We start from the raw sequence: 15,072 nt of genomic DNA, 5'->3' as shown, positions 1-15,072 counted from the left end.
GTTTTGCACGGCCTTCAGTAGCATTTGCAGCCTGCATGAGCTGGTTGTGAGGAGTGGTGGTGGTGCAGAAGGGACACCCAGAGCAGTCATGGGTGCAGGAGGTATGCAGGGACCGAGGGTTGCTTTCCCATAGTGAGCCACATATTCTGCTCTGTGCAAAAGGGATCTAGCCCTCGTGATTTAGCAAAATGCCTTTTTAAAAAGTATTTTTTATATGTTTTTATATTTATTTTAAGAGAAAAGAGAGGACTGCAATAGGATACTGACCACGCAGTAACTTTAAGAGGCATTAAGGTTCTCACCTCCTTCTTGTTCCGGGAAATTGCACTTGGATCTATGGATCCCAGCGACAAGTTTGGAAGCACGAGGTTGAGTACTTTTGCTGCAAAAACCTGTGGGAGAGGAAAGCAAGTAGTTAAGGAGCTGGTCGGGGCAAGAGGACCCCATCCTGAGCTGGTGGGAAGTAGCGCTGAAGTTAAACAGTGGAGGAATGTCAGCTGACACAGGAGAGAGATCTGTCCTATATTTAAAACGTTTCTCTTGAAGTGAGTGTCTAAACTGCTCCTGGGATGGGTGGGTGTGCAGCTCTGACACATCTCAGCTCTCAGTCCACCACGCTGCACCTTCATTGCCCCTTTTCTTTTTCTACCTCTCCGGTTAATTGCCAAAGAGGCATCGGTGAGGCACCTTGATAGGAAAAAGCTGTTTCCATTCCCCACGGAGCTGTTTTCTTCTGGTTCTCACTGCCCTGTCCTGCCCCAGCTCTGCTTTCAGGCTGCGGTGCATACTCCATGCCATTTACAGGAGTTGCCTCGGCTGCACTCTTTCTGATAAGCAGATCCTCAGGGGAACCTGCAGATAAACAACAACAAAATGTGCATGCGTTGGCTAAGGAACCTATTGCTCGCTTGTCTCCTGGGAAGGAAACACAAAAGCATTCAGCAGCCCGGGCCTGAAACTGCTGGCAGATGAAAGGGTAGCTTCTTTCATTTGAATAGCACTACAAGCACGTTGGTACCACGCTTCTGCTCTGATCTTCGGTATCTGTCTTTAATTAAGTGATCACCACTTGAGTCAGAAATTGTGCCATTAGTGTATGCTGGTCTATGTTACAGCCCCTCTGCGCCCTCAGCCAATACCTGCAGGTGAGCTGTCACCTATGTTCCCTGTTTCTGCTCAGATTTAATCACTACTGAAGTGCTCTGACATTTTGGATCGCAGATGATACATGACAGAGTAATTATGATATTAGAGGAATAACACAAGGTTGCAGTCAAAGTCATCCAACGTGACAAGCAATAGAGACTCATAGCAGATCTGAGCACCTGTGCTTTGGGCTGGATAGGACTACTAACAGGTTTATGGGAACCGTTAGGTCAGGGCCTGAACCAGTGATTGAGCACCTGGTGAAGGGGTGTAGCCAGCCCTGGGAGCACAGGTGGAAGCAATTGATCTGTGTGACAGGAAGGGCTGGATTCTGGGTACACTGCTCCCTAACCTCACTTAAGGGCTGGCAGCCACAAGGGAAGTGCTTTTATTTGGGGATCGCCTCCCTGATGGTGTTTAGTGAGCCCTGATCCTTGGAAAGGGGTAAGTGGTTTCTTTATGATTGAATTGTGACCAATATTTTTCTTGGGTTTGAAGCATCTGTATCTGCTGCTGCCTGTTCTGACACAGATGTCATCATTCCTTAGAATCATTAAGGCTGAAAAAGACTGTTAAGGTCATCAAGTCCAACCATCAATTCATCCCCACTGTGTCCTCTAAACCAGGTTAACATGGCACTACGTGAATAAAAGTAACCTCTACTGAGCTGTCCGGAGCTGACCCATTAAAAATATATCCACACAGGTGCAAGTACAATGAGCAAGAATGAGGTTTTCTCTTGTGTTAATGTGATGTGATGATTTGAGGAATTCGTCTGAATGGATTCTAGGTGAGGACTTTGTGCTGACAATACTGCAGCAGTTTTGCTTCTCTAAGCCGCTTTCAGTGACCCAGATATACATGAAGTAACTGCAGATCCTTAGCTGAGGTATTTAATTTGGAAATGTAATTGTTGTCGGTTTTCTTTGCAGTCTATGGCGGCTAAGAGGAACAACCTCAGAACACCTCTGAGATCTGAATAGTGGCTTGGATGTGCCTGCCTCTGAACGTTACTGTGTCAGCCTTAGGCAGTTAGGTTGCCCTAAAATTGGAGCCTGAGTTAAGTGCTAGGGTGAGTTCCTGTGCCTAATGATTGCTAAGTGAAGAGGAAAACTTTGGCATGAGAGGTTAGCTGATGCTCTATCAAGATCTGTTTAGAGTATCAGCTACAAAATCCATGCTGTGTTATTAAGGCCGTAGGTAATTAGGTCTAAGACCACACATAAAATAGGGAATGGGAGAGGGCTTTCCTTACTTTTAAATTCAGCTTTAGGAGAAATTGATGGACTCTTATATTACAGAAGTAATATATGATGATGAGCTGCACACTTCTGTCACATTCAGTGTGGCCATTTCTCTGTTCCAATGATATGTGCTCATCTCCGCAGCCTACAGATGACTTCTGAAACACGCTTTGGAAAATTCCTGAAGCTTCTGCACATATCTGGAGTTTTGCCAAACTGCTCCAGAACGCAGCTGGATCTGGTCCCAAGCACTTCCAGCCCAGGTGAGTGGTGCCAGCGCGATCGTTTCTGATGTCCAGCTGTGTAAGGGAAGCCCTGGGCTCAGTAGATAGCACGTCAGATGCGCCCGCCCATGTATATGTATTTCCAGTGAGCACAGGAACTCTTTTGGTATAGAAGTCTCATTGGGAAAGGATTCTGACTTCTGGAGGGTTCTTCAGATCTGCAGGCGGTACACCCTCCGTATTTGGACTCATAGAATCATTAAGGTTGGAAAAGGCCTCTGAGATCACCAAGTCTAACTGTCAACCCACCCCCGCCATGCCCACAACCACATCCCTCAGTGCCACATCTCCATGGTTCTCAAACACCTCCAGGAACGGTGACTCCACCACTCCCTGGGTAGCAGTGCCAGTGCATCACCACTCTTTCTAAGAAGAAACTGTTCCTAACATCCAACCTGAACCTCCCCTGGCACAACCTAAGGCCATTATCTCTTGTCCTATGAGTCGAGGTCACATCCAGTGGATAACTCAAGTTTTATGTAATAATCAAAGAGACAAAATGTTCCCCTGAGACTTCAATGATTACGAGCAATGTGATGCAACCTCTAACACGCTGGACTTTAATTAAAAGCCATGCTATTGAAGGGCTGGCTGTGTTTGATATATGAAGAGTTCATGTCCCTGTTGGTTCAAAGTGGCAACTGTTGGTTCTTGAGATAACTGCTCCCAAATGACCAAGAGTGCAATGCTGGGAATATTGGTTGAGCTGAGGATGACACTTTAGGGCATCAGCTATTTGAGCTGCTCAGTGCAGGTGTGTGAAATCCTAACACTGTACAGATCTCAAATCTCTCTGTGAGAATCATCTCAGGATAAGATTGAAATAGAGCACTGAACGTTGCCTTTTGACTGGAAGTGCAACTCGAAGTTGACTTCATGGGTTTTGCATTGGTTTAACTGCATGGGTGCTTTGCCGTGTAGACACGTTTCTTCTGAACGAACCAATCTCTGTCCCCACACACCTCTATGTGCTTTACTTCTCTCTCAAGATCTCTTCTCAACCAACTGCTTGAGTGAACACTTTTTAGTGCAGCTCACTGACAGGTGGACTGGATTGTCAAATATGTGATGTGTGAGCTGCATATGCTAGCCAGGCTCCTTTGGCTGAGCAGAAAAATCTCTGGAAGAAACACTGACAAGCTGCTGAGACCAATGGGCACAGGGATGTCAGGGAGAGGAGATAGCAGGAATGTGAGATGGTATACGATCAAGGATATGCCAGGTATGATGTCTCCATACCTCAGCAAGAGGCCAAATGGAAAACTCCAAGAGCCATTCTTGTGTACCGATCCTGTAAGGCATGTGCTGGGGGTAGGGATTATTATTTCCTATGAGATTGTGCTGCCCACTCTATTTCATAGCATTCAGCAGCAGAAATCCAGTGGGACGCACTTTCCTATTCTCACGCTGCTCTTTGTCAGCACGTGTGATTCCTGTCCCTTTGCATCCTTTGAAATTCAGAAGGCTCAGAGCCAAGTTTGGTCCAGAGAGAGCAGCGGGATCCTGCTCTCCTCGCTGGGTTTGGAACAAGTAGGTAGGTGTTTCTATCAGGAGTCACAGGGCACTGGATGAATTGTGTTGCTGCTTTGAGCTCTCGTTTGTGTAGCCAAGGTAAATTCTTGCCCAGCTGGAAACTGCCCCAGCAATGGGCTGAATGCAGTGGACCTTGGGAAATGGCTCAGGGCCTGGAAGTCACAGCGGTTCCAGGGGAAAACCAAAGCCTTTGTGCCTCAGAGGCAGTGGCACCAATGCTGTGTCCTTTGGCTCTCAGAAGGGAAAAGCACACAATTGTTTCCAGCTCAGCTTTTTGGGAAGTGGCAGCTTTTGCAGGAATACTCTGCTTGCTTTCACTCCTTCCTCTTGCAAATATCTTTCCAACTCCAAAAATGACTTTGAATACGTTTGACAGAGCAGAGAGATTTCGGAAATAATTACATCTTTGTCAGCTTTGAGAAGCAGCAATGGATCTGAGAGAGCAAGGAATGTGCTGTGAACTTTTATTCTTGTGCTTGAGATGCTCCCTAGGAATGTGACCCCATAACTTCACAGTGCTTCAGTTAGAGATTAGGATTTCCTGCACTGAAACTTAACTATCTGCTACTGACCTGCAAGAAACCAAACTGCAGTAACACTAGTTTCCTTAGGGCTGGTTAGTCCTTATTTCAGAAAGGATTTAGCATCTCGCAAACTGAATAGAAAGCTTTTCTTCCTTTTAGAGCTGTATTTTCCTCCTGTGAGGAGTCGCTCATGAGGAAAACACTGACTGGCATCCAGGTGGTGCGGCTCTCAGCAGGGTTTGGCATTGTAAGGCTGGAGGTCTCAACACATCTCCTTCTATGGAAAAGCGAGATGATTAAAAGCCACCCTTGGGGCTTGTATTCTTCTTCTGTGGGGTCAGTTGGTGGGTTAGGTACAGCACAAGGTGTGACAGGATTATGCTGAAAGCTGAGGCAAGATGTTTCCTTTTTCTCAGGGAAAAAAGAGGAGAAATAGTTCAGAAGTAGATTAGAATGAGAAGCTAGCCCTAGGAGAAGAGTCGAAGGAGAAAGGTCAAAGGGATGAGATCTGTGGGAATGAGTTGTTCTCTCATTACTGCTGCCTTAGCTGGTCCTTCCCTTTGCTTACAGTTTCTTTTTAGAGTTGTTTATTCTTTTTAAGCATCCAGAAGGGAGTTGGCTGCGTCCATGGGGAAGGGCAGAGCAGGCAGTGCAAACCGGGGTCAGAAATAACCCAGGACAGAAGGTGTGGACTGGAGGAGGTAAAGCCTGAATGCTAACAGAAGGAGATCATGCACAAGGACCAGCAATGGTACCAAGCCAAGATGCTGCTGTTAGGGCAGTGATGCTCTAGCTGGAAGCCATTCAGGCTCATGGATTCCTGGGACTCAAGAGCTCTAGTTTTGTTTGGAAATCGATCATCCCCCAAATGTCAAAAATAACCCCAGCCTGACATTGCCAGCAGCCCGTGTTGCAACTGTACCAGACTTTGTATGAGTCAGGCAGAAAACTGAGAGGAAGGGGAAGGCCGGTGCTGTGTGGGCTGCTGCAGGGCGTGTGACGACGGCACAGTCTGCTGCCACCTCCTGTAGTGCATTGCTCTCTGGCTCCCATTTAAATAAGCTTTTCTGGATGAGTCCAGGATTCGCTTCCCCTCCACATAGTGGGTGCAGCTGTGGGAGAGGCACTTCAAAGCCCAAATGTACTGACTGGCATTCAGGTGGTACCTATCTCAGTGGGTTTGGTGTTCTCACAGAATCATTTGAGTTGGAAGGGACCCTTAAAGGCCCTTCTGATCCACCTCCCCCTGCACTGAACAGGGACACCCACAGCTCCATCAGGTGCTCAGGGCCCATCCAGCCTAACCTTGGCTGTCTCAAGGGACAGGGACACCCGCCACCTCTCTGGACAGCCTGTACTTCACTACCCTTATTGTAGTAAAAAAAAAAGTCTACCCCATATCCAGTCTAAATCTCCCCTCTTTTAGTTTGAAACCATTTTCCTTGTCCGAGGGGGAGAAGGCTGGAGGTCTCAATGGGTTTCCTTCAATGGAAGAGATGACTGGGTGCACTGGTGGGGGTTGGCTCTTACCTTGATGGGAGTGGCAACTTCTGGGCTCGCAACCACCAGAGGAGAGATTAGCAGCATGCCTGAAAAGTCACCGGGTCTCTCACTGGCTGTCAGAATGGAGATGGCTCCCCCCTGCAGTTCAAAATAATATGGCTTAATGCAGATCACAACATCTTGCTTATGTAGTAATCCTGTTACTGGAAGGGTTTAGTTCAAAAAAAGCAAACAATTTCTGCCGGACTACCCAGCATGCAGAAATCCTCAGTCATTACTGGGAGTTAAATGCCCTTCTTGTCCACACCACCAACCCCTCCAGCCCAGCCTGACTCCATGCACCCCGCGCATCGCTTTGAGCCAAATGTGGCCAGGCTCAGCCTGAGGACAGGAGGAGGGCTGGGGGATGCAGGCTCTCAGCCGGCTTGCTGGGGGAAGTTTGCAGAGGATTAGTTGCCAAGGGAAATCTTTGGTGACCTTCCACGCTGCTAGAGAAGCGAGGGCTCGTTAAATGGAGCAGCAGTGAGAAGCATCTGAAAGACCTGGCTGGGAAATTAGCTCCTTGTTACAGCGGCTCTGCAGCGCGGCAGCACTTCAGAGCATGCCATGCGTTCTTATGCAAGAACAATCGTTTATCTGAGCATGGGCTGAATCCCAAAGCACTTATTCATTTTTCTCTCCTCCGGGAAGGCAGGGGGAGAAGATCAATGACATCAATGGGAATATTGCTCGCTTGAATAAAGGGATTTGGCCCGTGCTGTCAGAACCAGACTTCAGATCTGTTCACCAAATCATTGCCTTTGTTTTTGCGGCCCTAATCCTTGGTACGTTTCCCTGTAAGGTTGTTTAACTGAATGAGGCTGTGCGGTGCTTTCGTGCTTCATCCCCTGGCTGCTCGCAAAGCTTTGGAAGGCTTACCCTCCTGGTTACTGGGTAAGATGAAAAGAGAAGCCCAATGCTACAGGGGGGTGGTAGGATTTATTGAGTTCTCAGTGTGATTGAACAGTCTTACTAAAAAACGGGTCCGTTGTTGCAGATGGGCACTAATTAGGGCCACAATCCAGGTAGAGAAGTTAAGGACTAGCTATAGTGGGGGCAGATCTTGTGCAGCAAGGCATGCTGACAAATCAATTGTACCCTGCAAGGAGGGGTGGGGATGATGCTTACCATGGAGTGCCCCAGGATGAGGATGGGCAGCCCTGGATGATCCTTTTTCATGAGATCAATGTGCTGCAAGCTGTCCCTGATGAAGACGTGGAAATCTGAGACAACCATCCGATCCCCCTCACTCTGCCCATGGCCAACTGTAGGGGAAAAGGAAAACATGCATCTGAGTGATCTGAAGCGGTGGTTGCAGTCAAGAAAGGCTTTATCAAAACATGCCTATTGGGCTGTTCCTGTCCTTCTACAGTCTTTTAGAGGTTGTGGAGCATCCTCCTTGGAGATCTTCAAAGGATGCCTGGATGTGGTCCTGGGCACCCAACTCTGGGCCTCCCTGAGGTTGGAGCACATGGACTCAGAGGTCCCTGACAACCTCAGCCATTCTGTGATCTCTCAACAGAAAGACTGCTGCAGAAGTATGAAGGATCATAGCTGTTGGAATCTGATGGTTAACTGTAGAGCAAGATTTGCTGCATGAGCACTGCCAAGAAATGGAAAAAACTCTGAACAGTGGGTACAGTCGTTATAAACTTAATGGACCCTGGATATAGGCTGCTCCAACGCGTGGGTGTGTATGAGCTTTGCAGAGTCCTCTGCTCAGTACTGCTCTGGAACAGGAGGTGAGCTGGAAACCTTCCCACTCTGAGCTGAGGAGCATCCAGCAGAGGCCAAGTGGTGGGGAGGCAGCAGCCTGTAGTGGGGATACATCAGGTGGCATGCTCCTTCTAAACAAGTGCTCGTGCAAACTGTGCTGCACCTGGGTGCCGCTAGCTCATTCTGTATCTGGGAATTATCTCGTCTAATCAAAGGGAAAGGAATGACAAAAATGGGAGATGAAGAGTTGCCATGGAAACAGTGGTATCCCTGGCAGAGGTGGACTCAGCAGATCCACGAGCAAAATCCCAGGCAGTTCTGAGCTCACAAAGGCTTGAAATTAGTCATAGAATCACCAAGATTGGAAAAGACCTTCAAGATAGTCTAGTCCAACTGTCCACCTACCACCAGTGTTTCCTCGCTAAACCACATCCCTTATAGAATCATGGAATCCACCTCGGGGAAGCACTTTGCATGTGTACTGCACCAAACATTAGATAGATAGACTGTATCTATCAGGGATAGGATTCTTCCTTAAAAGCAGTTCCCTGATTGTTTCTATTTCATGCACATTGTTAAGGAAAATTGTGAGGGGGGAAATGCTATGCAAACCACTTCCATATTGATGGAGTGTAGGGAGTGCCAAACAGCATTCCCCTTCTGTGTGCCTCCCTGGGGCTTCTCTGGTGGGACCAAGCTGCAGAGAGAGATTCAAAGGCATAAAGAGCAATGGCTTGTCAAAGCCCAGCATCTAAGAAAGCCTGAACTCCAGACTTGCTTATTTCCTTGCTTCCAAGTGGTCTTCGTGGGACTCAAGGCAGTGAGTATGGCAATCAGCCATGATGTCTGCCTGACCAACTCAGAGATGTCATCCTGGTCAATTGCAAATAATACATTGCTGGTGCTGCTTTCTATGCACACACTGCAGTTTCTGCCAAAATATGACGCTGTAAGCATCTCCCATGGATCAGTGATCAGAAACAAATCAAAGAGCCAATTAAAAGAAGAGTTGAAATGATCTACAGAAGTGAAGCCGTGTGTGGGGCTAGAGGATTTATTTACCTTTTTCTCAACCTCTACATACTTTCAGTCATCTCGCTCTGTGGAGCTCAAATGTGTCTTCTGCTTAATATTTGAACTACAGATTTCACAGACTGATGGGAGTTGAGCAGTCTAGAGAGAGGAACCTGTTCTCTTAGCAGAGCTCTGCACTTCCACTTTTTTTCCTCTGATGCACTTGCTTCTCGTATCTCTTTCTGTGCACTCTGTGCAAGACAGCTGAGCAAGCAGAAATAGCAATATCCCTGTGACCCAGGTCTGTATATGGGCTGTGAGTCTGCCCTATTTTTGGCTAGAGAGAGGCGGGTCTGGAAGGCCTCCCTGGTTGTTGGTTCTACTACAAAACAACACTGCCCATAATAGAGAGGTATCTATGTATTTCTTGGCTCAGGAAGCCAAGAAATGCCTGTGCAACAGCACACCACTGGATTTCTCCAGATTTGTGGTAATTTTATTGATTACCTAATGAACGTGTGCTTTTAGCTACTAAGCTACTGTTCTTCCACTCATGGCACACAGCAGTGCTTGGGGAGTAGTTTGTCTGCATGTGTGGTATAAGAAGGCCATGCAAATCTTTGCATCAGTACTTTGTACCAGTACTGCCGGATGGCAGGTTTCCTCTCCAGGAAACCAAACTTCTTCCACCAGAGAGTGAGTTTATTGAAAGTTTGAATCTCCCAGCTGAGAAAGCTTCAGGGAAAGGAGCTAAGATCCATTCTGTTAAATGAAAGCCATGTGCACAACTGAACATCGATAAAGTCATGGGAATTGACCTGTTTTTCTCTGATCTTTTGCCTCTGGAGCTATGAAGAGTGAGAGATCAGGTTCATCCTTGTTGTGAAGCTATCTGCTTTGAGTTTTGCTTGGAAAGAAGCTGGTGTAGTGGTCTCACAGTACCTGTGGCAGGATTCTTGGTACAGGAGGAGAGGACTGGTCTGGGCACAGGAACCAACCAGGGCTGCCCAAACCCATGTGAGAAAACAGCCACGAGTCACAGCACTGTGAGTTCTCTCAGGGCCACTGGTTTCAACAAGACAATGCCTTTGCCATGAGACTTCTTGATGCCCACATCTGTAAAGAGCAGTGATTGCCCATGCACGTCTTCACGGCACATGGTTTTCATTACCTGTTGAGTAGCTCTCACAGCTACCTGGCTTCATTGCCATCTTGTGTGCTTCATATACATGCAGTGGCTTTGTTATTGACCATTTCAGGTTGTAGGTACTAAGATAGTTGTGGGCACCCTTTACTAGATGCAAGCCTTTAAAAGAGAGTGTACAACTTTTTTTTTTTTTCCAATTGCCATCTAGGATGAAAAGATCTGAGCCTCCATTTGCAACTGAATGTATCGCTGCTAAATAACAGACATTGCTGAAACAAAGCTCAAATAATGCACAAACTATTTTCTGCATGAGTTTGTTCACATTGCAGCTCTAGCACTGTAGGGCATGAACAGTGACTTGCGATCAGTCAATCCTATCTGAAAGCATGACCTCGGAGTATGATTCCTCCTATGGCTATAGATCCTCCAATGTTACACACCTCCCTGGGTGGAAGAATGCTGACTGCCTGACCAGGAAGACAAAGCTGGGGGTTCAGCAATGGATTATTTAATGGTGTGAGGGTTCTGGGGATTGAATTATCACTGCATCTGTATCACTCTGCCTGCATAAAGGAACCTCTCAGTCTGGATAAGCTCAGCAGCACTGCTCACCTTAAAGAGAGCTGCGTCCTCACCTGGGTTGAAAACAAGGGGGAAGCTGCTGAACAGCTCTTCTGCTGAGAAAAAGGGGGAAGAAGGAGCTTTGGCAACTTTTGTCTTAGCATCACACTGCATTCCCTCTGAAGAAGGGGGGAACTTCAAATTCTTAGCAAATCATGCTGAGCCATGATGAGAAAATCCCTCCAGGCTCTCCACTCCATCACACCTGAGCAGAATCTTGTTCTCTGGCTTTTATACGAGCCCCAGGCCATATGTGTTTCTTCTTCCTTCTACTGTCAGACCCTCCCAGCAAAGGCACTGCCTGACCCTGTGTGCTCAGGTGTGCTGTGAGCCGCTCCTCAAAGCTCCAGCTGGGACATTTTGCCACTGAAGATGAGGTGACATGGAAAGTGCAGGGTAAAATTCCGACTTCAGCTATGCTGCTGTAAAATTTCTGATGTCAGTGATGTTCTCATAGTCATGGGAGAGCAGAAATTATGGTCTACGTTGTTTTTTCAGCCTTAGCTCACTATGTATTGTGAGAAAGCCATAAAATGTAGAGAGAGGACGTGAGAAAGCTGCCTGGGGAGCAGTAACTCTCCAAGCAGAGTCTGGATCTTGACTATTCACATATTTGGAAGCTTCCTGCTCTGGAAGAATTGAGATGGTTTGGATCCATTTTTGTTGTAGTAAGGATACCACCACAGGCATTGGTGATGGTAGAAATAATCAACAGAAGCACAGGGCTTGACTCTTGGCGTAGGATGCATCATACCATGTGCTTGTTTTTTTCTCTCTAGATACCTAACTGTTGTGGTGGGACAAGGGGAATTGGTTTCAAACTAAAAGAGAGGAGATTTAGATTTAGACTGGATATAAGGAAGAAGATTTTTGCAGTAGGGGCAGTGAGGCACTGGCACAGGTTGCACAGAGAGGTGGTGGTGCCCCATCCCTGTAGACAGCCCAGGTCAGGCTGGATGGGCTCTGAGCACCTGATGGAGCTGTGGGTGTCCCTGTTCAGTGCAGGGGGGTTGGACCAGATGGCCTTTAAGGGTCCTTTCCAACTCAAACAATTCCACAGTCCTAACTCCAAGAATTTAAAGTGGGAGAACCACTGAGAGAGGGGGCTGGGAGAAGTTCAGGCTCTCCAGGTTTACTGCTCCTGGGGCATAAATACATTTGGAGTTGCAATAACACTGGAGCATGGATGCAGGAGCAGATAAATGCGAGACCTGTCACGTTAACAACCTCCAGCTGAGGAGCTGCTCCTGCAGAGCAGAATCCCACACCAAAAGGACACTTCTTAATGATGTCAGAAGGGGCCATTTGCAAAGCTTGCTGCAGCAGCCTCTGGTTTAATAAGCCGGAGCATGGATGTGATTCCACTCCCAAAGGGGCGGCGGGAGGTCAGAAAAAGCTGGTCTTACTGCTCCAGCACATTGCAGCACAACGGGCAGCAGCAAAGGGAGGATTTTTGCAAGATCCTGTGCTAAGCTCAGGCTGAAGGACCCTCTTTATTCGCTACCTTTTTGATCAATAAACTTACTGGAGAGACCTACAGCTGGAGTCTGACAAGTCCATTTGAAGCAAATGTCTGTATGGCTTTTGGAGGAGGTATTTACAGGAGTATTATGTCCTTATGAATGTTGTGAAACTGTGTGCTTTGCTCCTCGGAGCCTCGGCTTTCTTCCCCATACTGGAGGTGGGATGGGCAACAATACAGCCTGATGCTTTGCCAGTGCTCACCTTTAGAGCACGAAGTCAAGCAGCCAGAGCTTTCAGGAGTGTTTTAGTCTTGGAAGTCAGTGCAGCAGCCAATTAAGTGGTGTCACAAAGCATTACAGCTGATGCCTGTATTTATGGGATCTATTTAAAGTTGTATGAGCCAGGACTGCTTTTTGTTGCACGTGTACAGCACCCAGTGCTGTAGGGCATCATCACAGACCCTGGTCCCAGGTACTGCAGGATCTAAACATAAGAATTAACTCTAATCCAAGAATGTAAGGCAGTGCATTTTTGCAGAGGAGATGAGAGAAAGCACATAAATGGAGAATGTGGGTGATACGATACACAAGATGACACTAATAATGGGTGTACATAACAAATGTGTGCAGCCTCCACTTTCTGCTTGGGTGTTTTTTTCAAGGTTTAATGAAAGAAAATAATGAACAAGTAAACACTTCAAATTGTCAGAACAATTCACTCCTGAACAAACTATGCTTGGTTTACAATGAATCAAGTACACATCTTTTTCATCAAGTAAGCAATGCTCATTAATTAAATATATTAGATTTCAGAGCTCCCAGTGTTTAATTATTTGTTTAACAAGCAGCACATCTAATCCACCATCCAGGCTCGCAAACAATGAACGCAACAGGAATAAGCTTCAAAGCAGGACAACCAACATCTGGGAAAGCCAGCAGACTGTTCCTTTATCCTCAGGAACGTGTAAAGCAAATGTTCCACTTGCAGGACAAATATACACAGGAAACACCTCTGATTCCATCAGAAAGAGCACTGCTCAACAAAGCAGCTTCCTTGCCCTGAGAGCACCCTCATCACAGCAACAGAACCTGTTCTGCTTTTCTTCCCAACTGCCTTTTTCCATTCCCCAACAATAGAATTGTTAAGGTTGGAAAAGACCACTGAGACCACGTCCAGCTCTCAAACTATCAACCACAGTGGCCACTAAACCGTGTTCCTTAGTGCTGCATCCGTACATTTCTTGAACACCTCCAGGGATGGTGACTCCCCCACTCCCTGGGCAGTCTGTGCCCGTGCCTTATAACTCTTCCTGAGTCATTTTTTCTAACATCCAACCCAACTCTCCCCTGGCACGACTTGAGGCTGTTACCTCTTGTCTTGCCATGACCTCTTGTCTTAAACCAAGTCTGATGCTCCCAGTACTGCCTGCCCTCTGTATGTCCATACTCTTCATTTCATACGCAGTTGTGACAGGCAGGACAGAGACAGCTGAGAAGCACCGGGAACTTAAAGGAGAAGGCTCACCCTAACCACTGGTTCCATCTTTATCTGCTTTGAGGATCTGAAATATATCACAACACGTGCTTATTGCTGGAAAATCTTGTCTGTTCTCTGTCTGAGCAGCCCTCAGCATGCCTTCCTTTGTACCACCTATATAGATGCAGTGAATACGTTATGCTTCTCGTGACAATAGCCAGGTTATAAAGCCATTAGCTATGGTACCCAGCAGTATCTCTCCACACTCAGTGTTTCACACATGAAGCGTTTGCCTAAGAATTGCCCCCCACCCCTTATCAAAGGGGAGGCTTGCCTTGAATACACACGTCCAGAATCTTCCTTTTTTCTTTCTCAAGATTAGGAAAATCATTTTTCTTTCAGCATTTGCTGGATAGTCTTTATGCACTTGTCTCACACAAAGAGTGCAGCAAACTGAAAGCCTTCTCCGCCCACATCAGAGACACATTTGCAGAGCTGAGATATTTTTAGAATAGTGCACACACAGAGTTATATTGTTTGTGTCTTGGTTAGGAAAAAAAAAAAAAAAGAAAGAAACAGGCAATTTTCTATACTAAAATTATTTGTGCCTTATTGCTGGGCAGCAGAGAACCAGTCATCTTGCTGAAACCATTTAAAATCTTTTCTGCACTCTAAAGATGACAAACAAAATGACCTGGTACATATCAGAGCAGTCATTAACTGTCCAACAAGGCAAACTGTTTCTGCCAATGTTAAGATTCAATTCATCTCTAATGGATACAGACGTGGTTCTCTTGGCTCTAGAAGACTTGCCCATTCCTTATGCTGTTGCTGAATTTGGCTCTAAATTGCACTTTCTTAAAAGTGTTCCTGGAACTTCATGCTGCTCATGAAAACATGCTGAAAAAAAGCCATCTGAGTGTTTATGTTGCAAAATAATAAGCTCTTCACAGGCTGCACTTACAAACAGCAGATGCTGTGGCCAGGTTAGAGACACAAGCATAGCCCGGGCGCTGTGCAATGCAGGGAGGGACGGCGGGCTGGGATCTCCTGCACAGCTCTGTCACTCCTGCAAACACAAATGATGCTGCAGGGCGGCTGAAGGCCCATGGGAGAGGAATGCTGAGCCCATCTCATTTTCCACAAAGCTCATGCTCCACCATCCTGCACTTTCTTCCTCAGCCCCTTCTGCGGTGCCACCTCCCCAGCCAGCCCTCAGCGACACTAAAGCCAAAGGCAGCTGAAGGGCACGTCCTTCTCCACCATGACTTGAAACTGCTGCACAAAGCTGGCATGGATGGTTGAGCAGCTGTTGAGTTCCACTGCAGAAGAGTTTCCTTTGGTGATGGGTGAAGCCATTC

At 46.8% G+C, this 15,072-nt stretch overlaps 1 protein-coding gene across 8 annotated transcripts in view; it reads right to left on the bottom strand.

Moving 5' to 3' along the window:
• MGLL (monoglyceride lipase) overlaps positions 1 to 15,072 on the bottom strand; it is a 98,684-nt gene that overhangs the window by 7,061 nt on the left and 76,551 nt on the right. For all 8 annotated transcript variants that reach the window (XM_040646231.2, XM_046899905.1, XM_015293081.4 and 5 more), the window contains 3 exons: positions 7,402 to 7,538; positions 6,262 to 6,372; positions 303 to 392 (listed from right to left, as the gene is read on the bottom strand). In XM_040646231.2, the coding sequence (XP_040502165.1) occupies positions 303 to 392; positions 6,262 to 6,372; positions 7,402 to 7,538 (338 nt within the window). The remainder of the gene's footprint in view (positions 1 to 302; positions 393 to 6,261; positions 6,373 to 7,401; positions 7,539 to 15,072) is intronic.

Source organism: Gallus gallus, chromosome 12 (genome assembly GCF_016699485.2).
Source record: "Gallus gallus isolate bGalGal1 chromosome 12, bGalGal1.mat.broiler.GRCg7b, whole genome shotgun sequence".
Lineage (NCBI taxonomy): Eukaryota > Metazoa > Chordata > Aves > Galliformes > Phasianidae > Gallus > Gallus gallus.
Note: the sequence above shows the minus strand (reverse complement) of the source record. Positions and strands in the feature narration are given on the sequence as shown.